General features: G+C 35.1%; 4 protein-coding genes across 9 annotated transcripts; 2 read left to right on the forward strand and 2 right to left on the reverse strand.

Annotated features, from left to right (window-relative positions):
* The first annotated feature begins 226 nt into the window (after positions 1-226).
* Positions 227-6,087, forward strand: LOC105950451 (uncharacterized). Of its 4 annotated transcripts, XM_012973810.2 has the most exons (9): positions 275-345; positions 547-666; positions 953-1,888; positions 2,258-3,374; positions 3,450-3,729; positions 4,483-4,590; positions 4,691-4,969; positions 5,177-5,320; positions 5,409-6,087. In XM_012973810.2, exons 3-9 carry the CDS (start codon positions 1,003-1,005, stop codon positions 5,595-5,597), a joined length of 3,003 nt encoding a protein of 1,000 aa, XP_012829264.2. In that variant the 5' UTR covers positions 275-345; positions 547-666; positions 953-1,002; the 3' UTR covers positions 5,598-6,087. The 4 variants fall into 4 exon arrangements, with proteins under 4 accessions (XP_088673230.1, XP_012829264.2, XP_012829265.2 ...); XM_088817104.1 differs by lacking the exon at positions 547-666 and having other exon boundaries at positions 227-345; XM_012973811.2 differs by lacking the exon at positions 275-345 and having other exon boundaries at positions 366-666.
* A 428-nt stretch (positions 6,088-6,515) lies between these two features.
* LOC105950453 (transcription factor MYB54) lies at positions 6,516-7,756 on the reverse strand. Of its 2 annotated transcripts, none has more exons than XM_012973813.2 (3): positions 7,560-7,756; positions 6,911-7,246; positions 6,516-6,828 (listed from the first exon to the last, which is right to left on the reverse strand). In XM_012973813.2, exons 1-3 carry the CDS (start codon positions 7,672-7,674, stop codon positions 6,626-6,628), a joined length of 654 nt encoding a protein of 217 aa, XP_012829267.2. In that variant the 5' UTR covers positions 7,675-7,756; the 3' UTR covers positions 6,516-6,625. The 2 variants fall into 2 exon arrangements, with proteins under 2 accessions (XP_012829267.2, XP_088673232.1); XM_088817106.1 differs by having other exon boundaries at positions 6,524-6,828; positions 7,055-7,246.
* A 3,438-nt stretch (positions 7,757-11,194) lies between these two features.
* LOC105950452 (glutamate decarboxylase) lies at positions 11,195-15,547 on the reverse strand. The gene is made up of 6 exons (XM_088817107.1): positions 15,314-15,547; positions 14,534-14,738; positions 13,671-13,871; positions 12,421-12,889; positions 12,273-12,325; positions 11,195-11,780 (listed from the first exon to the last, which is right to left on the reverse strand). Exons 1-6 carry the CDS (start codon positions 15,397-15,399, stop codon positions 11,325-11,327), a joined length of 1,470 nt encoding a protein of 489 aa, XP_088673233.1. The 5' UTR covers positions 15,400-15,547; the 3' UTR covers positions 11,195-11,324.
* A 1,202-nt stretch (positions 15,548-16,749) lies between these two features.
* Positions 16,750-22,937, forward strand: LOC105950454 (putative cyclic nucleotide-gated ion channel 20, chloroplastic). Of its 2 annotated transcripts, none has more exons than XM_012973814.2 (13): positions 16,750-17,320; positions 17,924-18,446; positions 18,887-19,072; positions 19,225-19,323; positions 19,432-19,569; positions 19,760-20,008; positions 20,436-20,702; positions 20,811-20,956; positions 21,040-21,117; positions 21,223-21,352; positions 21,449-21,695; positions 21,814-21,976; positions 22,541-22,937. In XM_012973814.2, exons 2-13 carry the CDS (start codon positions 17,964-17,966, stop codon positions 22,638-22,640), a joined length of 2,286 nt encoding a protein of 761 aa, XP_012829268.2. In that variant the 5' UTR covers positions 16,750-17,320; positions 17,924-17,963; the 3' UTR covers positions 22,641-22,937. The 2 variants fall into 2 exon arrangements, with proteins under 2 accessions (XP_012829268.2, XP_088673234.1); XM_088817108.1 differs by having other exon boundaries at positions 16,788-17,320; positions 17,860-18,446.
* Positions 22,938-25,206: the final 2,269 nt, after the last annotated feature.

Below are 25,206 nucleotides of genomic sequence, written 5' to 3' on the forward strand. Positions count from 1 at the left end.
GCTCTAGTTTGTACTCGTTTTTGTGTAAAAACACAATTTCTAATGCATCACAATCTGATATATACAAGCCAAAAAACACATATTATGATCATCTTACTTCAAAATATGGAGTTCGAAGAATAATAGTGATAATATTCCATATAATCTAGAAGATTTCACTAAATTTTATAGTTAAGAGGTGGTTGTAATTACCCAAACAAGATGGGGAATTTTGTAATTTGACCATACCTCAGGGAGGTGGTTGTAATTTACCCTATAAAAAACTTGAAATTGTGGGGAATGGGTGGGGGATTCAATAGCACCGTGTTTGGCTCCTGAAATTACCATATTCTTCGATCTGTAACTGTAAGCCCCCCTTTTTTCCCACACTCATTGATTTCACTCTGATAATTCAATTTTTTTCCCCATTTCTTATTGGCTTCGTTTATTGTTGTGGCAATCATTTGCGTTTTCACTTCATTCCATCTTTTCTTCGTTCAAAGGAGTGTTCTTTGCTTTTAGGGTTTCGTCTGAAGCGCAGATCTTTATGAATTATTTTTTTCTGAGGTTTCTATTATGTTGAATCCCGAGGGGAAATAATATAGTGTGGCTCCGCTAATTAATGCGAATGTTGCAATAGTTTATCTTTTTAGTGGTGATCCATGAAAATGACATTTTACAACTCAGGTTTGTCGTCTTTTCTAAAGCTCTGCTTTCATCGATTTTTCCCCATTTAAACTTTATTCTATTTGATTTTGGGGCTGTGGATATGGAAGGAATGTAAGTATTGTATCATGTTCTGCCAAAAAAGATTCGAGTTTCGAACTGGGAGAAAATTTATTGAATCAAATTTTGAATTTTTGCCTGCAATTATATGTAAATAGGATTTTGAAATGTAGCTTAAATCTGATTTTAAAGGAGGGTTTTTTTGTTTATTATTATTTATTTATCTTTTGTTTGTGTACCAAAACAGGATTAATTCGGCGGTGTTTTTAGCTCTCGGTTGAGAAGTGATTGAATTAAATGGCGGAATCAAGTCCGGTAGATGATATACTGGAATTCTTGAAAAGGAACAAGTTTGCAAAAGCAGAGGCTGCTCTGAGGAATGAATTGAGTCACAGGTCAGACTTAAATGGGTTAATTCAAAAGCTTACGCTCGATGATAAGGAGTCGAACGCTAGATCAAACGAGGAGGTCAATGGGGCAGTTTTTTTTGAAAAAGATCGAAAAATTGTAACTTCCCAGCACAGTGAGAAAGTTCTCAAGGGTTCGAGTATTCCCGAGGCTTCTAAGGAGCTAATTGTGAAGGAGGTGGAGTGCGGGAAAGGCAGTGGTGCTATTGGGAAAAAGAGCATGGTCAATGCGAGCGTCGGGACGAGTGATATTAACTTTGCGTTCTCCAAGAATTCGGATGATACTGTTCTTGATTTGTATTCACGTAAATTGACTGAGCTTGAGGAAGTTGATCGACAAAGAAAGCCGACTGATTTGTCTGATAATCCCTTGTCTGGAAATAATGTGCTGTCTGCTCATTCCTCTTTGCCGAAAACTGTGTTCCCTTTGTCGGGGGGAGGCACTTCAACCAGTTATGATAGTACTACTGCTGCCATTGTAGATAAAAAGGAGGGAAAAATGAAAATCGAACTCCACAACATTAGGACAGCAACTAAGGATGAAGTGGATTTCGGTGCTTTAGAATTCCGTCTTGCATCTGAGAACCAAAAGAAGGAAGAGTTACCGAGGCTGCCACCTGTAAGACTAAAGCCGGAAGAGAAGCCTTTCAATATTCAATGGGAGGAGAAGTATGAACGCGGTGGTGGGCCCGGTCCGAAGATCTTGAATGCCGACAATGGATATCTCATAGGATCATTTCTGGACGTACCTATTGGCCGTGAATTCGATCCTTCAGGTTTGAAATTCATCATTTATTTTTGTCTATTGTCTTCTAATTTCTGCAATTGATGATGCCGCATATTACATTCGAAATAACACTGTTATTTGTTCCAGAAATTAAATGTGTGAGATTAATCTCCCAAAATCTATTCGCAGAGAGTTGTCAATGTTTAAAACGCATCTCTAACATCCTAATTATTGATTGATATGGTTGAGAGATTTTCCTCTGCTCATTTTAAGTTGATCTCTGAACTTGGATATGATTATTTACGATACTTACCATATAAAATTTGTATGTTTTAGTGTTCCATATTTTTTTCGTGATCTTGCGCTTCGTGATTTTCAGTTAATTATTATTTTTCTCATAATTAATGACGATGCATAGGAAAAATGCCAAAGGGAGGCAGTTGGCTCTCTGTGAGTCAGGGTATAGCTGAAGATACTTCGGATCTCTTTTCCGGTTTCGCAACTATAGGTGATGGACTGAGCGAATCAGTCGACTACCCAAATGATTATTGGGATTCCGATGAATACGAAGATGATGAAGATGTTGGCTATATGAGACAACCCATAGAAGACGAAACCTGGTTTCTTGCACACGAAGTTGATTACCCAAGTGACAACGAAAAGGTGACGGGGCATGGGAGTTTTCCGGACACTCAAGAAAGGGAACAGGACAAGGACGATGAAGACGAAGATGAAGAAGATGATCAGTCGTTTGCCGAAGAGGATTCTTACATCTCGGGCGAGCAGTATTTTCAGTCGAAAAGCGTCGATCCAGCTGTATCTTCAGAAAATCCTGTAGGTCAATATGAGGAGGAATTGAGTTTGATGTGCACGGAGCCCGTTTGGCAGGGTTTAATCGGTCAGAATAATGAACTGAGGATGCTCGAAAATGGAAAAATTACGAGTCAATTTGGAAGGCCTCATTTGGATGATGACCAGCATGGTTCGGTTAGATCTATTGGTGTTGGAATCAATAGTGACGTAGCTGATTTTGGCAGTGAAGTGAGAGATAGTTTGGTCGGAGGTAGTAGTGAAGGTGGGGATATAGACTACTTTGATGCCCATAAAAATAGAACAAAGAGGCAAAATTTGGATAAAGTTATGAAGAAGAGTAAGAATCAGATCGATGGAGGATTCTCGTTTCCCCCTCCAAGAGATGACTGTATAATGGCGAATGATGACATGGTGACATCGTGGAGGCGTAAAAGCAGCGGGGAATCTTCACCCGTGAAGAGTTCGATGGATGAAAAATATGCCAACACTGGGGAATCGGCAAATTCTAGTCCTTCGTCTCTTTCAAATTATGGGTATATCGAAAGGGTGCATTTAAAGAAAGAAGATGATGTAGTAGCATCGGGTGTAAGAGAAGAAGAAGATCCAGGGGCATTGTTGGAAGACGAGGAAGCTGCTGCTGTACAAGAGCAAGTGAAGCAGATCAAAGCACAAGAGGACGAATTCGAAACCTTCAATTTGAAGATTGTCCACAGAAAAAACAGGCAAGTACCCTTTTTCGTCATATTGTGAATGTTTCGTTAATCTTGCTTATCTATATATATTTTTGTTTTGTTCAGGACTGGTTTTGAGGAAGACAAAAGTTTCCATGTTGTTTTGAATTCGGTCCTAGCTGGACGGTATCATGTGACGGAGTATCTTGGCTCGGCTGCATTCAGCAAAGCCATACAGGCGCATGACTTGCACACCGGTATGGATGTTTGTGTGAAGATTATAAAAAACAATAAAGATTTTTTTGATCAGAGCCTCGATGAAATTAAACTGCTCAAGTATGTGAACAAACATGATCCTGGCGACAAGTATCATCTTCTTCGGCTTTACGATTACTTCTATTATCGAGTAAGTACGAATTTATAAAAAAGAAAAATCTTAAATCACTTTAGCAACAGTGATGAATATGCCCCTCTTGAACTGCCTTACATATTGCATTCATTATGCTTAATTTACAGATATGGCATTTACTCCTCCATATTAAGAGTCAATGTATGAGAAGTCTGACAAGAGATAGCCCTCATCTTAATTTACTTGTTTGCGCTTAAAAGTTGTGGTAAACTGCCCCTTTTGCCCCTAGAAATATGACAGTTATGTGGAACCGCCAAATCACTGTGAAGAGAAAACACAGTATTAGGCAAGTTATTTTTGAGATCTCGATTTTGGTAAGCAATAATGGGGAAATATAATTATCTTCAATTAGCAAGTTCTTCACTAATAGTGAATTAGAAGACCTAAAAAAGGAAAATCAGTTACATTCTCTAGACAAATTAAATTTGTGTATGGAAATGTTTTAATACATAACTAATTTAATATTGCGATTACTCTAACTCTTTTGACAGTCACTTCAAGGATATGGCTAATGTTAAGCCTCAAACTCGATGCTGCATAGTTTTAGAGCATGTTATATCCAAAGATTTACGATTGTATTGAACCGGGTCTGACTTCGTTGACTTAAAATGTATACAAAGCTTTTGTGTCTTGTTTATAAGGTGTAATGCTTGTTTTGCATGAATACATATATGGATGTCTATAGTTAATGAACAATCAATATTTGATATGTGAAATTCAGTCAATATAAGCTTTTATTCCTATACGCAGGAGCATTTGTTGATTGTATGTGAATTGCTCAAGGCAAACTTGTACGAGTTCCATAAATTCAACAGAGAATCTGGAGGAGAAGTCTACTTTACAATGCCTAGACTGCAGGTTTTTTCTGGCACAAACGTCTTAAATTCCTTACGTCTTATTACACTGTCCATTGCTGACTTAAGTGTTTTTTTTCTATTTTTCCCCTTTTATTGGACAGTCGATTACTATTCAGTGCTTGGAAGCGCTTCAATTCTTACATGGTCTTGGCCTAATACATTGTGATCTGAAGCCCGAGAATATATTGGTGAAAAGTTACAGTAGATGTGAGGTGAAGGTCATTGATCTCGGAAGTAGTTGCTTTGGAACAGATAATCTTTGTTCGTATGTTCAATCTAGGTCTTACCGTGCACCTGAGGTTATTTTGGGACTCCCGTATGACAAGAAAATCGATATCTGGTCTCTTGGTTGCATCTTGGCCGAGCTTTGCACAGGCAATGTAAGTTCTTACAGATTTAAATTTCCACCATTCTTTAAATTTTTGATAGTATTAAAGTCTTGATTTTGGGTTTTGGATTTACGTTTATTGTTCGCGTTTCTCTCTTCACATAATCATCTGTGATTGGACTATGTTCGAAGTGTTTAATTTTTCTTTTAGTACATTTTGAAACTCCTATGCAAAATAAAAGCAATTTTATCTATATAGGTGCTCTTTCAAAACGATTCACCGGCCACTTTACTTGCACGAGTAATTGGAATCGTAGGCCTGATTGAGCAAGATATGCTTGCTAAAGGACGAGATACATACAAATACTTCACCAAAAATCACATGCTCTACGAAAGAAACCAAGTAAGCTTCGCCTCGTATTTTTCTTTATAGTCAAATCGATTTTACATATAATAATCGATCTCTTGTATTTTTAATTTTTTTGCTTCAGGACACTAACATATTGGAATATCTGATACCGAAAAAATCATCATTGAGACATCGGTTGCCAATGGGAGACCAAGGCTTCGTTGACTTTGTCTCCCATCTGCTAGAAGTCAACCCTAACAAACGGCCTTCTGCATCAGAGGCTTTGAAACACCCATGGTTGCAATACCCTTATGAACCAATATCATCTTGAAGAATATATATATAATTCATGGATGGATTATCGATGGTGAAACTACTAAGATATCGGAGAAGAACTGTGAATCGGAACATGGCTTGACCATCAAGCTGGAAATCGATCTACCAATTGGATCGTAAATTTCTATTAGTCCGCTGCTCAATTGGAAGGTGAGTTCGGTATTAAAAGATGAATGATGGAATCTTGTTTGAACCCACTGCGGAGTTGTAGTATGATATCATTGACAATTGAAATGTAATATTTCACGCAATATTGTAATGGTAGGAACTTTTTTTTCTTTCTCTCGTTCGGGTGGAATGAAGTGTTCATTGTTGTTGTTGTTGTTGTTGTTGTTGTACATGATGTGTGATGATTCATTTTTTTAGTTATAATAGGCTGTGAAAATAGCTGGTTATCCAATTTTGATTGGCTTAGGAGAGGCTGAGTATTGTATTTTGCAAGAACTGGGATTTTTGAGAAAAAATGTTTTCTTCAATTTGGTCAATTAGTTGCTCTCAAATGTTGCACAAAGTCTGGATATTTGGGTTATAGTTTCTTGGTAAATAGCACTTAACCCCTGTGGTTTGAACTTTGTGCACGTGACCCCTTATACTTTCAATATAGCACATAACCGACCCCTTGTATTTTAAAACAAACACATGAACCCCCTTATGTTTTCAAAAACCCTTTCACAAAATAAAAGTTCTTTACATTACACTCAAACTAATATCACGATTGATCAAAACAAAGAGATTAAAAAAATATATATATACCTCTCTATTTATATATACTAAAGAAAATATGGAACAATATACATATATATATATATATATATATATATATATATATATATATATATATATATATATATATATATATATATATATATATACATAATTAATCTCTCTATTTATATATACCTGTTTGGCTGTTCATCTTCTACATGTGTATTCATGCATTCAAAAGCATTCTGCTAGTGCATATGCATATACATATACTGATATACATATGCAAGTAAAAAAATCAAAGTCAGAAATTAATTACTAATTAGAAGAGTGGTTCCCCATTACTGATAAGAAATCTATAAACCGCGGCAGAGCTGCCCGGCCAGATTCTAATTGCTCCACTTCTTCATTATTATCGTTCCTACGTATTCCGTCGTCGTCTATCACTTCACTTCCGTTAATCGAATCTGTATTCACTCGGAGAAAATCGTAGAACTCCACTTCCTTTTTACTACTATTTCCTGCATGCATGCACGCATTTCGATTATACATATAATAATATATACTCATGTCACAACTTATAAGTTAAGTCATTATAATTACCTTGATCCATATTAATATTGTGCTGATGGACCGGTTTATCGGTAATTCGATTTGGGAGTCGATGATTGTATAATATTCTCGGATGAGGGAATTTGTGTATTATTGTTGTATTCTTGGAGTTTTGATGATTATGTCGGAATTTACGGGACATGATGACGTGCCAGTGATTCTTGACAGCATTGTCGGTCCTGCCGGGGAATAGCCTAGCTATTATAGCCCATCGGTTACCGTGGATTCTGTGACAGGCGAGGAGACGCTCTTCTTCCTCCTCTGTGAATGGGCTCCGGTTTATTCTTGGATCCAATTGGTTGAACCATCTCAGCCTGCAACTCTTCCCTAATATATATGTATATATTTGTGCAATTTATACATCAGTATACTTATAATTATATACATATAATTTAATTCCTGCAATGAACTTTTTAACCTTATAATAAATTGAACAATTTTGTCCAAAACATGCATGATGATCTAATTCATGTGATTATATATAGTTGGAAGCTAGTTAATTCATCAAGATCATCAGCTGGCAACTAGTGTGTGTGTGTGTGTGTGTGTGTGTGTGTGTGTGTGTGTGTGTGTGTGTGTGAGAGAGAGAGAGAGAGAGAGAGAGAGAGAGAGAGAGAGAGAGAGAGAGAGAGAGAGAGACCTGATCTAGAAGGTAGGTTTAGAGCAATGGAATTCCAGTTATGAGGTCCATATCTTTCAACTAATTCTTGAAGCTTCTCATCCTCCGCCGGCCTCCAATGCCCTCTACTACACATCTTTTATTATGACGATCGATCCACAACTGTATCGCAACAAACCAAATTCTCTCTCTCTCTCTCTCTCTCTCTCTCTCTCTCTCTCTCTCTCTCTCTCTCTCTCTCTCTCTCTCTCTCTCTCTCTCTCTCTGTTAATTAATAAAAAGGGATCAATTAAAACTACTGTTACGTTCAACAAACCCCAAAGTACTCCAAGAATTAAATTCTCCTGCTTTCTTCCTTAATTATAACTTCAACTGTAAGAATTGATATATCAAAACTCGTTCGTTAATTTCGAACAATTGAACACATGAAAGTATAATACATATATGTATATATATAAGGAGGAGAGAGAATTGATGAATGATTAGATAAAGAGGTGTTTTCCGTTAGAGAGAGAGTGGGAGGGGTTTGGACAGCACCGCCACCACCACCACCAGTACTTGATGCAACATCTTGTCTAACAACCTACTGTGTGTTGTGTGTGTATACATACAGATATTATATATACATATCTAGTTCTCTCTCTCTCTTTGGTCTTATGAGAGAGAAAGAGTAGAAGAGAGAGTGAAAGGTTGTTTAATTTGGTAGGGTAAATGTAGTTCTCATCTCAACATCTCTCCAAAATTCTAACCTACAATAACCACCTTTAGCACCACTATTAATTTATTAATTAATTAATTAATTAATTAATACTTGTCTACAAATTGAGCATATACTATTCCACTAATTAATGATTAATTCTGATGATTACACTTGTGTTAATTATACTACTGATCTTAATTATTCAAACCTAAATGTGAACTAACTTGTAAACCCTAATTATTATCAAAATGCATGTATGACTAGATGATAACAAAATTGTTAGGGTTGTTAAATTGTATAAGAATTGTAATAATTATTACATTAATTACATGCATATATACATATATATATATATTGATGAGTAGCTAAGAAAAGTTAGGTAATTTAGGTATTGATCAGCTTTTCAAGACCTAACTAGTGATTGACCTACAATTAATCGGAAAACCACCCGTTGGGTAATTAACAACTAGGCTAACTCAAAATCGAAGGTATAAACACCGTCGTTGTGTTAAATGGCCGAAACCTGCACCAAACCCTCTTATGTTTATTTTATTTGCGTAAAATCCTCTTCTATATCGTTTGTTCTTTGCATAGAGAGTATATATATACACGGAGAGGTGTATGCAAAATTATTTTATTTCATTTAAAACTTGAATTAAGTTCTTTAATTAAGTCCAACGCATTTATTCAGTTCAAGAAAAAAAAAAGATTAATAGTAGGCGTAGAAATTTAAACAAATTTTCATGTTTCGCCGATTCCCCATTTCAAAAATTTCAATTTTAGAACAACCTTCTCATTTCAATTTTCAAAGTATAGATTCCTATTTTTTCTCCAAAAACATTTGCATCATAATTTGAAGTATGCATAAAATTTTCAGAAATTCCCATTTTTTGATATGATTTTAATTTATGAGTATTGTAATATTCAAAAGATTGATTTTTTCCAAACTATACATTTAGATATGTGTATAATTTATTATATATGCATTATATGAAAATAATATAAATAATTTGAAAATCTATTCCAACTTGCGCCCTACTATTAATTAATCTTTTATATAATTGATGATCGTTTGTGAGTAAACTTTGAGATAATTGCTTAAAATTAAAAGTAGAGGTGTTTGCAAATGTCATAAAAATCAACTTTGATAAATACTACCATAGTCGAAAGTGAACCACCTAAAATAAATTTGATAATAAGAAGCGAAAAGGACAAGACAACCGTAAACAATAGTGCGTACGTAACTTTTTCGAGATTTTCCTATAAGATAATGAGAGATGAAAATAAAATTGCAACTTGTAGAACCCTAACTTTCGGCTCAAGTGTTGTTCAATATCACAAAAATATTGTAACAAGTGCATCATATGATTAGTACCTTTGTGCCATATCTTGAGAAAAAACGGAGTGATGCTTGGTTGTTAGTAATCACAATCTATGATTTAGTTATTTAATTTAGGTAGATAATTAGGGTAAATTATAACCACCCCTTGAGGTATGATCAAATTGCGAAACCCCCCTCATGTTTGGGTAATTACCAAGGTTCTAAAAGGCGGTTATCGGGTACGTGGCGGTTCCAAACCGCCACACGATAAATCGGCGTGGCGGTGATTTATCGGAGATAAATCGGAAATATATCGGTTTTTAAATTTAGTGTAATATATTTCTAAAAAATTATTTGTAAATACTCAAAATATATATAAAAAAATATTTAAACATAATTCTATCCTATCATTCATATGTTATTATATAATTCTAATTACTCAATAAATAACAAAAATTTAAAAATAATAAGATCATAATATAATAAAAGATTCTTTCGAAATACAAATACCACGCAAGTCTTTCGCATCAACAATTAATATAAACACAACAAAGCATAAATTGGAAGTTGAAAAAATTGGAGAAAAACAAAAAATCAAAACATATTTTCATTTTAATTTAAATTATAAAAAAAAAAAAAAAAAAAACGATTTGTTGACCGATATATCGGTTTGACCCGCCAAAAAACCGCTGCAAACTGCCTCGCCGTAAAAAACCGATATTCCAAACCGCCTCAACAAAATCGTAAAGGTTTATAACCGATACCGATATGGCGGCCGATATATCGGCCGCCACGACCGATATTTAGAACACTGGTAATTACAATCACCCCTCAACTATAAATTTTCTTACACGTCCACCCTTGCGGTTTCAAATTTAGTGGAATTTTATAGATTATAATGGAATATTCTCTATTCTGGACATGTTTTATCCCATTTGAGCTCCACATTTTGTAGCTAGATGATCATAAGATGCGTATTTTTGGCTTGTATATATCAGATTGTGGTGCATCAGAAACTGTATATTTGCACAAAACGAGTTCAAACTAGAGAATCCCACGGAATCTAGATGATTATGTTGAATTTAACACCATAAGGGTTGAAATGTAAGAAGATTCATAGTTGAGGGGCAGATGTAATTATCAAAACAGGAAGGGGTTTTTTGTAATTTGGCCATACCTCAGGGGTTTTGTTGTAATTTACTCTAGATAATTATTTTTCTTGTTGAAAATAATAACCGAGGGTCTTAATGTCATTAAACAAATTCTACACATTATAATTCCTACTACGATTACCTTCGGGATCATAAATAATAAACAACTGGGACAATCGAGAGCATTCAAATTTATCAATCATCATAACATATATATACCCTAAATTAAGAATTTCTTTAGATAATAATTTGTTTCAGTCCCAATTCTTATATTATTAGTTTAATAATTTAATATTTGACTGGAAAAAATTATTATCTAAGCGAAATTCTTAATTTATTGAATATAAGTAATTTATTGAGATTCTACTTTTTCTTCAATACTACTCAAGTAACAAAAAAAAGTCTAGTGCTCTATGAATTATCAAATTATGATTTCAGCTTCACTAATCATAGTCAACTATCAAACAATGACGCTGATCACAAATTAAAGTAATTATTAAAATAAAAAATAAATAAATAAAAATCTACAAAATGCTTCAAATTGACACATAGCCACAATAGTTCAAACAAGAAAGTAGACAATTCATAAAGATTAAAAATAAATAAATAATAATCTAGCACACACTACTAGTCTTCTTGTCCGAAATCCTCCTCCAGTAGCTACCGATTGCTTTCTCAGTGCGGTGGGACCCGCCTCCGTCCACGTCATCAACACGGGCGGATTTAACCGAAGCACGAGGCGGCAGTTCATCCAATTCCTTCACAACTTTCTCGATATCAGAAATAAGCCTCTCCGCCAGGCTGTGGCTGAAGTCTTCTCTAATCACGACACGCATGAGCGAAATATGCTCTGCGTCGGGTGGCATTGTGTACGCCGGAACTATCCAACCGAACCGCCGGAGTGATTCGGCGATCTGGAAAACGGTGTAGCTGCTGCCATTCTTGAGAGAGAAAGCTACTAACGGGACGCCGATGTCTTTGGATAGGATTTCGAAACGGCCTGTCTTGATGATTCCGTCTTTGAGGAGCCTCGTGTTTTCCATGCAGTTCTGCATTATGTCTTTGTACCCCTTTCGTAAGACGAAAAAAAAAACAGAGAGAATTTTCGGATTAGTCGGTTGGGTTTATCTTTGTTCTTGGATTATTAAACTCGTAAAATCTAGGGGAGGAAATCGAAAAATCGGATGGATCGGACAGGAATTAGCACTTCTGGACAAAAATTCCAAATTTTGCCTTTTTCATTTTCCGAAAGTCAAAAACGAATTCCAATTCCACCCAAAAAAAAGTAGGAAATTTTGGAATCAAAATTTTGAAATCGGAAGGAAAGAGCTGTTCCGAGATCGGAAATTTTTTCGTGTTTTTTAGTCACTTTGATATCATAAGTGTAATTTTCGGGAAAAAAAATTGGAAAATTTTGGAAATAAGTTCAGAAACTAAAATCAGATCGGAAATCGGAAAGAAACTATATCTTTCTAAAATCGGAAATCCCGTTCCAATTTCTACCCCTATACATAAACCCAATGATCTAAAATCGGAACGACACTTGTTGAAAAATTTGTTACCTCAAATCCAAGTCTAATGAACTGATAATACTGGGCAATGATCTGAGAAGACCCTGAAAAATTCGCAATCGAAAGTTGAAATCTTCGTCAGTTTTGTTTACGTAACCCAATGCAACAAACTAAATCTTCGTAAAGTACATATGTATACCTTTCGAGAAATTTAAGGTAAAAGTCGGTTGATCGGATCCGAGATAGTTGATATGAAAAACAAGCTCCTCCGGCAAATCCTCCTTACTCCGCCATACCACCCACCCAACACCCGCATAAACGAGCCCATACTTGTGACCGCTCACATTTATACTCTTCACTAGCGGCAAACGGAAATCCCATTCGAGATCCGGATAAATAAACGGGGCGATAAATCCTCCGCTAGCGGCATCGACGTGGATCGGAATATCCCATCCCGTTTCTTTGTTCTTTGCCGTAAGGAGTTCGTTTAGGAGCTTGACATCCTCGAATTCTCCGGTAAGTGTCGAACCTAAAATGGCGGCAACGCAGATAGTGTTCTCGTCGACCATTTGTACAGCTTTGGCTGGATCCATTACATAGTAACCTTCTCTTAGCTTCACTTCTTTCAATTCTACCTCGAAGTACCTTGCGAATTTTTCCCAGCAAACCTAAGCAACACATTAATTAATTAAGTCAAAACGCGAATGCATATTACGTATGGGAATTAAATTAAATAACTATATTCTGATTGGGGGTGGAAATCGGACACGTCCAGATTCTGTAAAGAAAATGGAGAAATAGGAAATAGGAATTCTAAATCGGATCGAAAATCACAATCTCGCATATTATTAGAATGACCACCTCAACCAAAAGCTTAATGCCAAAAGCTTAAGCTGTTAGTGTAATGTATCATTTAATATTAATATCTCCAATACGCCCCCTCAAATAACACGCCCCCCTCAAGTGCTGACGAATTACATTTGAAGTCTTGCATTTGAAATATTTGAAATGGGATTCGAACTTTTATTTGGATACCATGTTGAATGACCACCTCCAATATGTATTATTTAATATTAATATCTCCAATTTATATATATTCCAATTCCATTTTTTTTAAACACCGAAAAACAGGAAATCGCAATTTCAGAATTCAACCATGAAAATATTGTTCTAAAATCAGAAAATTTCAGATCGGAATCGGCAGAAATCGAAAATTCGGTTCCAATTTCCAACACTTATTCTGATCTTCGCGTTTGAAACATGGTTTTAGACAAACTGCGACGACAAGACCCTTTCTATTTGGATGTAACACAAATGAAATACCGACTTCGAAATTCTTGATCACACGAGTTATAATAATGTCATAAACGAACTAGCTAGAGGTTATAAAAAAGTAATCGACAAAGATGGCTAACGACAGGGGGAAAACGGGGGATCAACGTAACGAACCTGCACATTAGCCCCGGTGACGATGTTAGGGTTATCAAAGGGTTTGCCCTGCGCCTTTCTCTTCGCTTGCCACTTCCTTTTAAAGGCAAGACCTGCAAGCATTATAGCTTCCGATGAACCAACTGTACCCACGCCGATCGCCGTTTCATCATCACCAACCGGAGCATTAAACAGATGCGCTATCATATTCACACACCGATTCTGCAGAACAAAAAAAACCCCATTTCCAGAAATCAAGACTTTGATTTTTTCTTCTCATAAATAAATTAAATTACGACCACCCCTAAGGTAACCGAAGGTAATGTATAATTACAAAAAAAAAACACCTTGTTTGCATAATTACAACCACCCCTTGTATTGTCTTACACGTCCACCCTTACAATGTCAAACTTACCTAAGGTTGTTAATCCAATCGGTAAACCGATCGAATCGAAACGAATGAAAATTCATACGTACCGATTACGGAACTGTTAATTCGGGTATTCAGTTTTATTTATTTTATTATATATATATAATATTAGTATTTAAACTAAAATTAATTTAAAAAAATCAAAATTTTAATAAAATTTTAGTAATTCGACTATTTATCAAACCAAACAGTTAAACTATATGAAATTTTGGCGTACCGCAATTTTTGTACAAATTTACCAAATGAACGCCCCTAAATTTATCCACGGGACGGATTGATGAACGGATTTTTTCTAAGATAATACATAATTGAGGGATAATTGAGAAGTACTTGTAAGTATGCAAACATGAGGAGTGTTTTTTTTTCTTCGTAATTTGACAAAATTATCTCAAGGGTGGTCGTAATTTGGGCTTACGATCAATAAGAAAATAAAGGGAGGTGGCGGAGTTCATGCCTGGAGTTCGGTGGTGACTGGGTACTCATCCATGTCGACATAGTTCTTGTTAAATGAGTTCATTATGAGCTTATCGCACTCGGGCTCCATCCACGTGGTGACGAAGGAAGCTAAATTGAGACGAGGGTTTCCGTCCAGCATCAACTCGTCGTTCACTATCTGATACGCCGCGTCCTTCGGCATCGGCCCACCTGGAATCTTGAACCTAATACACGTACGTACGGAATTATAATTACAATTTACAGCACACGTTCAATCGTATGATTAATCAGTGGCTGGGTGTGGTGGCCGCACGTTCCCGAGAAATTGGGCCTCTAGGCGAGTTTTAAGAATTTTTGAAAAAATATGACTAAATTAAAGTATTACTAAGCTTATAAACACTCTGATAATAAGCTTTTACGTCTAATAATAAGCTACGATAAGATGTTTTAAGAGGTGATATTACATCTTATCTTATTTTTAGAATTAATTTTTAGAGTGTATTTTATTTTTTTAGATTTTCTATTTTTACTCATTATAAGTTCTTAAAAAAAAATCTACTATTTTAAAAAGTTCTTATTTGTTCTCCAATAGCTTATTTTGAAAAAAAAAAATATATTTTCTTAAAAATTTACTAAACACTTTGTAGGAGCTTATAAGCTCTAAAACATCTTATAAACTCCTTTTTAGCATCTTATAAGCTTAGCCAAACAACCTCTAAATCAAAAGTTTACGAGGTTGATCGGGCCCCTAGCGTTTTTTCAAAATCGGGGGCCTGAGTGGAGGTTGGAGGTGGGGTACCTGGGGAGAGAAGTACGGAGATATCTGGAAGCGAATGTGCCGTGAAGGTGTTCGTCGGAGTTTGATATTGTCGTCGTCACCACCATTTTTTAGATCAACTTAGTTACTGCGTCTGCTTTCTATCCCGAAAGAATCGGAGGGAGATGTGTGTGTAATAATAATGTGTGATTTTGGGGAATTTTTTATTTTTTATTTTGGTCTGGATAATTATTAAAATAGATATTGGGAATTGAGAAGAGTGAAAATATACTATATATATTTTTTTTTATTGAAAAATATACTATATAATATATGCATGCATGAGTTGAGTTGTATACACGTGGCAGATGAAGAAACTGTCCAGTGTCCACCTACCGCTCCTTGTCATCGATGAAATAAATAAATAAATAAGAAAAAAAAAAAAAAAAAAAGATCGATGGGCCAAGGCACATAATAATAGCCCGGCCTTCTTCATTATTTCTTCTATGCAAGGCCCACTAGTATCTCAACCCAATTTAACATTTTCTTTATTTCTTTATTAATATTTTTTTTAATATTCGCAACCCAACATTCAGTTCTAAGCTGTATAGCACGGACACAGAAACGGTGATATGGAAAAACGGTATGTTCTAAAAACAGGGATACGGAGAATTGGGGGAAACGTATAAATATTACAAGTATATGCGTATATTTATAAATATGATATATAAACATATATACGTTTTTATTTGTATATAAATAATTTTTTTTATATTTTCATACAAATATATTCAAAATAAATATTACCATCAACTAACAATTTGCAATTGATCATGTAAATAATTAGGGAAACAACAAAACTATTTAAAATATTGTTATTCAAACATGTTTCTAATTTTTTAGAAATTGCAAAATGACCCATAAGGTGTCAGACAAGTGTCATCGAGTGTCGTTAAGAAATTGAAGTTTTCGTGTTACATTGCATTTTTAAGTCTTGGTGTTGATTTCGACTGGCAAAATTATGGGTGCTGGTGGTAACGAAATTTCAAAATCCTGACGATTTTTGGTCATTAATTTTTTGACTTTAGAATAAATATGTTCATTTCGATATTTTCTGTTTGGATCTAAATTTGAATTATTTATAACTTTTTAAAAATTTCGATCCAAATACTCGAAAATAATTTCAACAATTTTGATTTTCTTCCAAAATATATAATTATAGATATACACATTTATTTAACTCACATTTTATTTGTGAATTTTCCGAAAACTCTGCAATTAGAATCTAAAGTGTTGGGGTTGATTTGCGAAAAAAGAAACAGAATTTTTCCGAAAGATCTGTTTGCGATCGTTCCATCCGACTTTCAGCTCTAAACGAAATACAAATATAGTAAGGGTTATTAACATATTTAGTAGTAAATTAAATGGTATGCCAACCCAATAAAAAATGGCATGAAAAATGCCAAAAAAAAAAAACCATAGAATAAAGATAAAAACACAGTGCACTAATAAGCCAATCCGAAGCTTCGTCTGTCTGAAAAAAAATTCAACCTCGAGTCTACCGGTAACAACCTTAACAATAATACCGCTTCCTCATCCAAGAACAAAAAAAAAAAAAACACACACACACACCCACACGGGTGTGTGTGTGTGTGTTGTTTCTAAGAAGCAACTTGCTTTGGAAAGTAATTTTTTTTTTTGGGGGGTGGTGTTAATAAAAGTTAAAACCCTCTTTATGGAGTCAGCGCTTTATGGTCTTTCTCCCTCTTGCAAATTACTCCTCCTCCCTACTGTTCAATACACACACACACACACACACACACACACACAGAAATTAATTAATTGTGCGCACATGTGAAGGAATTTTAACGCCCTTTCCCTTTCACTCACAAACCAAGTCTAAAGTCTTGACTTTTCCACTGTCTTATATTATTTTCTCTATTAATCAATCTGTAACTGTATGTATCAAAGACTGGCGTTTTAATGGTGGGCTTTGGCTTTGCTGACTGAATTTTTACCAGTTTTCTCCTCTGGGCTTTGCTGTAACAGGTGTGTTTTTTTTTTGTTTTTTTTTAACAAAGGGTTCTTGATTTTTTTTAATAGCTTTTGAAATTAATATGCAAATCGGCTGGTAGTTTCTTCAGAATTGGAGTTTCTTTCTTGTTTTTTATTGCATGATTATTCCTCTGTTAATTTGACTTCTATCTATGCATGTAAGTGTATACAGTGATGTATTTATGTATTTCTGATGTGTGTGTGTGTGTGTGTGTGTTGACGCCCATAATTATGGGAATTGAGTGTTGAATTGAGTTATGGAAAGTGAATAATTGAAGGAAGAGAGAGAGAGAGGGGAATTCGAATAGCGTAGAATTGACCTAATTATAGATAAGGGGCAAAGAGATGAGTAATTAATTCATTTTCGGTGAATGAATGAATCATATGTATGTTTGTCGTAGACTAGGGATCATTGTATTTTCCGTAAAAACCCGAATTACGATGGAGTGTTGACTAATTTTTCGACCTCTTAAGTCTTAACAGCTGATTAACTACACATTGTTTTGGTCAACTGTTAAGTATCTTTCTTGCAGGTATATTTATGTATACGATGAAGTATGTATTTCTGTTTCTTAACTCATGATCGAGTGTTAACAGCTTACTAGCAACACATTCGTTTCGGTTGAAATTTTGAGAAATGGATCCTTCCGAAAGAGACGAGATACCTATGCTGCCGACAACTTACGTCCAATCGGACGACATCGTCGAGTCCACAAACAGGGCTTTTGCAACCAGGACAAGGAGTGCATCGATGTCTATCCCTAGGAACTCTCTAGAAACTTCCGAATACGAGCCCAGCCTCGTCGGTTTCACTGGTCCTTTGAGAGCTCAAAAGCCAACTGCTTCGTTATACGCTAATCAGAATCGCGAGTTCATCTTTCAGCCTCCTCAGGGTGCTTCGTCGCAGCAGAAAAATACCGAGACCAAAATGGAGAGATTTCCTTCGATGGTTCAGAGCGAGAGTAGTGATTGGCCGATGGATGATTACACGAGCAAAAACGACCACCTTTTGAAGTCGGGGCAGCTGGGAATGTGCAACGATCCGTACTGCACGACTTGTCCGATGTCTTACAATGTTAAGGGGCGGCATAGACGAACATCGGATAAACATGACGCAAAGGTACTTTTATTTAACGATGAATATTCTTTGCTTGGTAATTTTGGTAGTTTTATGCAATTTTTCAATTGAATCAAGATTCGGAAAGTTCTTGTTAGTACGCTCGTTACATTTTCTTTTCCACATAAAATTGGGACGGATTTTCACCAAAAATATTTTGTATTTTCAATTGTTTCTATGTTTTCTCATTGTAGAAATCGTTTTCAAGACGGGTTTTTTCAATAGTCTAAATTCCAAGGCTTATAAATTCTCAAGACTCGTTTTTTTTTTTTCATATGGTGGATTCGTAATGTTCACTAATTCTTCTCAACTTGTAATAATTTCTTGTTTCTAAGCAAACTCCATCCGCATCATATACTCCCAACATATTCGATTGTCGTTGTAGGTTTTTTTTTTTAATCGAACATTCAGTCGGTGCACTCATACTATTACTCGTTTTGCAGTTTCACAATATGATATACGGAGATGCAAAGGGTTGGGCAAAGAGAATGTGTTCGTGTGTGCATATTCCAAGAGTTATGAATCCCCACGCAAAAGTTGTTCAGCAGTGGAACAAGTTCTTTGTCATTTCTTGCTTGTTTGCCGTATTTATCGACCCGTTGTTCTTTTTTCTGTTATTTGTTCAACAGGTAAACTTTTTAAAGTAAGCTGCTCTTATTTCTCTTTTTTCAAGAACCCGTAATTGAGAATCGAGTATATTTTATATCGAGAATCATAATCATGATATTATTTACCCGTAGAAAGTCACAAGCGAATCTTCGTGTCACTATTTTTTATCCAGAATAACAAGTGCATAGTTTTGGATAAGGCGATGACAACCACTATCGTCGTCTTGAGGAGCACAACCGACTTTATTTACTTGTTGCATATCCTCCTTCAGGTATTTTATATATAGTTTGTTACTCTAACATATGTGTCGAAATTAGAATAATTTGTCGTGTTTTGCACATTTCATACAACTGAAAGATACATCGTAACTTTTTTGCAGTTCAGGCTAGCTTACGTTGCACCTGAATCTAGAGTTGTGGGGTCCGGAGATTTAGTCGATGATCCAAAAATGATTGCAAAGAATTATCTTTTCGGATATTTCATCATTGATTTCTTCGTTGTACTCCCCCTGCCACAGGTAAATAAATAAAAGGCGATTCTGTTTTTTTTTTCACAACAAATATTTGCCTTCTACCAAGAGCCCTCGATTCTCCATTTCACCATGGTCCCATTATTTTTCTTCGATTCCGTTACTTGCATTATGTCGTCAAAATGTACAACAATAGATCGAAAAAAGCTACTGAAACAGAGTTGTTTGCTTTCTGCAGATTATCATATTACTGGTCTTACCAGATTCCGTCGGAGCATCTGGTGCAAATTACGCAAAAAACCTTCTACGAGCCGCCATTCTTGTTCAGTATATTCCACGTCTCTACAGATTCTTGCCCTTTGTCGCGGGCCCTTCTTCGACCGGCTTCGTCTTCGAGTCAGCATGGTCCAATTTCGTCATAAATCTTCTTACATTCGTTTTGGCTAGCCACGTGGTTGGCTCATGCTGGTATCTCTTCGGCTTACAGGTTCGTCGATAACTTCAAAATCATCATTATCTTTAGGGTAAATTACGGGCACAACCTGAGGTAAGATTAAATAACTTACAAATCCCCGTGGTATTGGTACTTGGTAGTTACAAATACCCCGAGCTGGTTTTTCCGTCTTACAATTACACCCTTATGGAGTTATGAGTAACGAAATCTTGAAGATTCCATGGAATATTCGTTACGAATTTCCAAATCTACCCCCAAGGGATAAATGCGATATACCGCTATGGGTATATGTAATATTTTGTCTAACCTCAGGGGTACCCGCGTAATTTACCAATACCACAGGGGTTTGTAAGTTATTTAGTCTCACCTTAAGAGGGTATCCGTAATTTACTTATTATTCATTGGCTTCTTTTCTTTTTTTCTTTTTAGATGAGATTATTTTTAAATTACTTGTATGTAGAGGGTGAATCAATGCTTCCGAAATGCATGTCGAGACAGCGATATGGTAACAGACAAATGTATGCAATTCCTCGACTGTGGCCATGGAGAGTCTCAAGAGAGGTTTGGAGACGAGCCAACTTGGGACCAGTGGAAGAACAATGAAAACGCAACTGCTTGTTTCGGACAAGGTGGTTTCGATTTCGGGATATATCAAAACGCTGTCAATTTAACCACACACAGAAGTCCTGTGATAAGATACGTGTACTCATTGTTTTGGGGCTTCCAGGTATCTTTATTATTATAAAAAAAAATTTAAATTCTTAATTGAGAAAAAAAAAATATATCGTCAATTTTTTTTTAGCAACACTAATCCATCTCGTGGTTGTTTTATTAGCAAATCAGTACACTAGCTGGGAATCAAGTTCCGAGTTATTTTATATGGGAAGTTCTTTTCACAATGGTGATCATAGGGTCCGGCCTATTGCTTTTCGCTCTGCTTATCGGAAATATGCAGAATTTTCTCCAAGCTCTTGGGCGAAGGTACAAATTTAGCTCGAATTTACATTTTATTTTATTTTATTATTTTCTCAATTGGAATTTATGTTTTTTTTTCTTTCTCTCAGGAGGTTAGAAATGTCTTTAAGACGACGTGATGTTGAGCAGTGGATGAGCCATCGTCGCTTGCCTGAAAAACTACGAAGGTTTTATTTTATATTTATTTTGCTGAGTGATGATATATTTATTGTTTCGTTTTTTTCCGTTAAAATTAAATGATAAAAAAAAATCAAATTGCCTTATCCACGCAGACAAGTACGTGATTCGGAGCGCTTTAATTGGGCGGCCACTCGGGGAGTGAATGAAGAAATGCTAATGGAGAACTTACCTGAAGACCTTCAACGAGAAATTAGGCGCCATCTATTTAAATTCATCAAAAGAGTATGTTTTATTTATTTTATTTAAAATAAATAAATAAATAAAATAAAATCTTGCATATTGGGTTCTCTCCGATTAAATTGCCTCTCGGAAATGTAGGTACGAATTTTTCAACTTTTGGATGAACCGATCGTAGATGCTATATGCGAGAGGCTAAAGACGAAAACATATATCAAAGACAGTAGAATCTTATTTCGAGGTGGTCTTGTTGATAAAATGGTTTTTATAATCCGAGGATCAATGGAGAGTGTGGGCGAAGATCGTAACGTAGTTCCGTTGTCTGAAGGGGATATTTGTGGTGAAGAACTTCTTACATGGTCTCTCGAACATTCTTCCATAAATAAAGGTAAAAATAAAATCGGCAATTTTGTGCTCTCCTTCGATTACGAAACACTAGTTGCAATTACGAAAATATAATGATTTTTTTTTTTATTTCACTTTATCCGTCTTAAATAATTTATCAGATGGAAAAAGAATCAGGATTCCGGGACATAGATTGTTGAGCAGCAGGCTTGTAAGATGCTTAACAAACGTCGAAGCCTTTGTATTACGAGCCTCGGATCTCGAAGAAGTGACCAGTCTTTTTGCCCGTTTTTTGAGGAGTCCACGTATTCAAGGGGCAATAAGGTAATTTCTACAGTATCTAATTATATTCTAGGGGTGTAAATCAAACGGATCGGATCAGAATTAGCACTTTCGGAAAAAAAAATCCATTTTCTTACGGAAGTGAAAAATAATTCCAATTCCGTTCCAAAATAAATTAAAAAAAAAATGATTAAAAACTTGTTCTAAAATTGGATTATTTTTTTTTAATCAGAATCGGCGAAATTCAGAATTTTCAATTTTTTAGTAACCTATAATGGATAATACATAATAATACTGCCATTATAAGTGTGATTTACGAGATTTTTTTTTTTTGGAATTTTCGGAATTATAAATCGGATCAGAAATTAAAATCTAATAATCCAGTTACTTTAAAAAAATCGGAATTTTGGAATTCGGAGTGAAAATTATTGTTCCATAATCAGAAATATCCGGATAAAATCGACGGAATTCGGAAATTCCCGTTCCAATTTTCACCCCTCTCTAATCCCGTTAGTAAATCCTGTCGGTGAATACTATGCCAAAAGACGCATCTAGAATACAATACATCCTCTCGTCTATAATTTTATCTTTTTCTTCGTTCGACAGGTACGTATCACCTTACTGGAGAGGATTTGCAGCTCGACAAATCCAAGTTGCATGGAGATACAGGAAGAAGCGACTCAGTCAAAACAAGCTCTCCACGTAAAATTTTATTTTATACGAGTATTTTTATCATTTGTACGTATAACGCGGTATTTTATCAAATATACGATGGTATATGTGTATATATATATATATATATACATTGGCAGATATTCTGCATTAGTGTCATTATAATTGTTTGTCATCATTTTTAGTACTGAATTTCTGCCTCTGCAGTTAAGCCACGCGCTTTGGCACCACAGTTAGAGCAGCTGCATTATTGTTATTTAAAGTGGGAATTTATGGTAGTGTTTTTAGATTTCCAACTATATTTTTCAAGAAATAGGTGAGAATTTGGTAATATTGTTCACTTGGTTTCGGGTCGGAATCCATTTTGTTCAAGGGTTGGTTTCTGGTTCGGTTTATTGTAGGGTTGTTCGTTCGGTAATACCGTACTTTGAAATTTTGTATTGTTTACCGTACCGAATTATTTGTTTCGGTACTGTCTTTTGTCGAATTGATTCGGTTCAGTACCGGTAAAATCGAAATTATATTTTAATGTTTTAAAAATTGTGTTAAAAATATACTTAAACAAATTAATTCTTGATTTTGACATTAAATTTTCAATAATCGGCCCTAATGATAAAAAAAATGATTATCGATACTAATTTGTAAATAATTGGAAAAAAAAAATAGGGGTTATTTTACATACCCCTAACCACCAAATAAACTAGGGATAAACCCAAGCCCAAATCATCCTTTGACATACCCCTTGGAGAAGCGAAAGTACTATACTGCCCTTATGTGCACTTTTCGGCCAAACTGCATTCAGCATTTATGGTTCTGCATTTATTATTTTCGCTGATTTATTTATTATTATTATTTTTTTTTTTTTATAAATCTGTTTGTTAAATATATATATATATATATATATATATATATATATATATATATATATATATATATATATATATATATATATATATTTTTTTTTTTTTTTTTTTTAATTTTTAAATTTTTTAATTTTTTAATTTTTTTTAATTTTTTAATTTTTTTTTTTAATTTTCAAAACCATATGTTTACAGTACTGAAAACAACTACATGTAACTATAGTACCTATAGTAATTCATAGTTATGTTTGTTTTTTTTCCCCATATTTTTAGTCGATCAATTGTATACACACGCGAATACTGACTTATACAAAATAAATTTATAAAACCCCAACAAAAAATTACAAATTTAAATATTTTTATTATAAATCACATCACAACCAATAAAATACGAATCGAAAATACACAAATATACGCATATGTAACTACATGTTACTATAGTAATATATAGTAATGTATACAGTCTTTTGAACAGATCAGCAAAAAAAATAAAAATTGACACCTTCAAGGAAAGGATCAATGGCCTTCATTAAGCTGCAATTGCAAAATCAAAACAAAAAGAAATTACTTTAGTGCAAATGAACAAATTTGAAGAAAAACATCAAAACACTCAAAAATCACCAAACATTAAGAGATCGATAGATAGAGAGAGAGGTTATTGCTGGGAAATGCTACAGATTTTAAATCAAACAGACAGTGACTCCTCACCCCCCTCGCCTCCTACCAAAACCCTAGACGCTGCTAATAACCACCAACGGTTCCGCGCACCCACAATTGCAAAACATATAGAAATAAATCTGAAAACATAAAAATAAACGAAATTACCATCAAAATATAGATCCCGACGAGAGGAATCCAACGGTGGGTGACCCGTTAAATTTCGACGGGTGGAACACAAAATAAAGCTCCGGCAAGACCACCGTCCTCGAATAAAAAAAATTGCAGAAACAGATCAGCGTTCGAAACTAAATGAAATCACCACCAAAATAAAGAGCTCGGCGAGAGGAATCCAACGGTAGTTAAACCATCGAATTCCAACCACCGGAGAGAGAGTTATGGCTCCGGGAAGCAATTTCGCCGGTGGGAAGTTTGTGGAGGCGGGATTTTGAATTTGGGAGAGAAGAGAGAGAGACCGTGAGTGGTTAGGGTTTAAAACTGATTTTAGAAGGGTATTATAGGAACTTCAGGGTAGCCCAGGGGGGTATGTCAAAATATTTTCGAAATGAGGGGGGTTTCCCCTAGAGTGTAATCCACTTGGTAGTTAGTTCTATATAATTTGGAAATGATGGGGGTCTACAAAATAATCCCAAAAAAATATCAATCTAAAAGTATTTATAAGGGGAAACTACAGATAAATCCCTAATCCAAAACTCAACTCACAGATCAGTCCCTAGGTAGTTTCTCCAAGCAATTCAGTCCCTACTCACGCGCCTAACATGCAGTTCAGTCCCTAATAAAATGTGCAAATACTAAAATACCCTTTACTTTATACTAATTTTACATAACTTATTTCCAACCTCCAACGCGCCGTTTGTGTTACACGCTCTTTGCCCGTTACATTTCAAAAATCAACAACAAGAAAGAAGCTAAACAGAGAAGAAACGAAGAACAAAGAAACAACAAAGAAGGAGGAAACAACGAAGCACGAAGAATCAACAAAACGCAGAAAAATTATAAAACGAAAGGAAAAATAAAAATAAACAAACCCATTTCTCGACAATGGTGAAGCAGGGTAAACAA

This window comes from Erythranthe guttata, chromosome 4, assembly GCF_056151865.1.
Source record: "Erythranthe guttata isolate IM_541 chromosome 4, IM_541, whole genome shotgun sequence".
Taxonomy (NCBI): domain Eukaryota; kingdom Viridiplantae; phylum Streptophyta; class Magnoliopsida; order Lamiales; family Phrymaceae; genus Erythranthe; species Erythranthe guttata.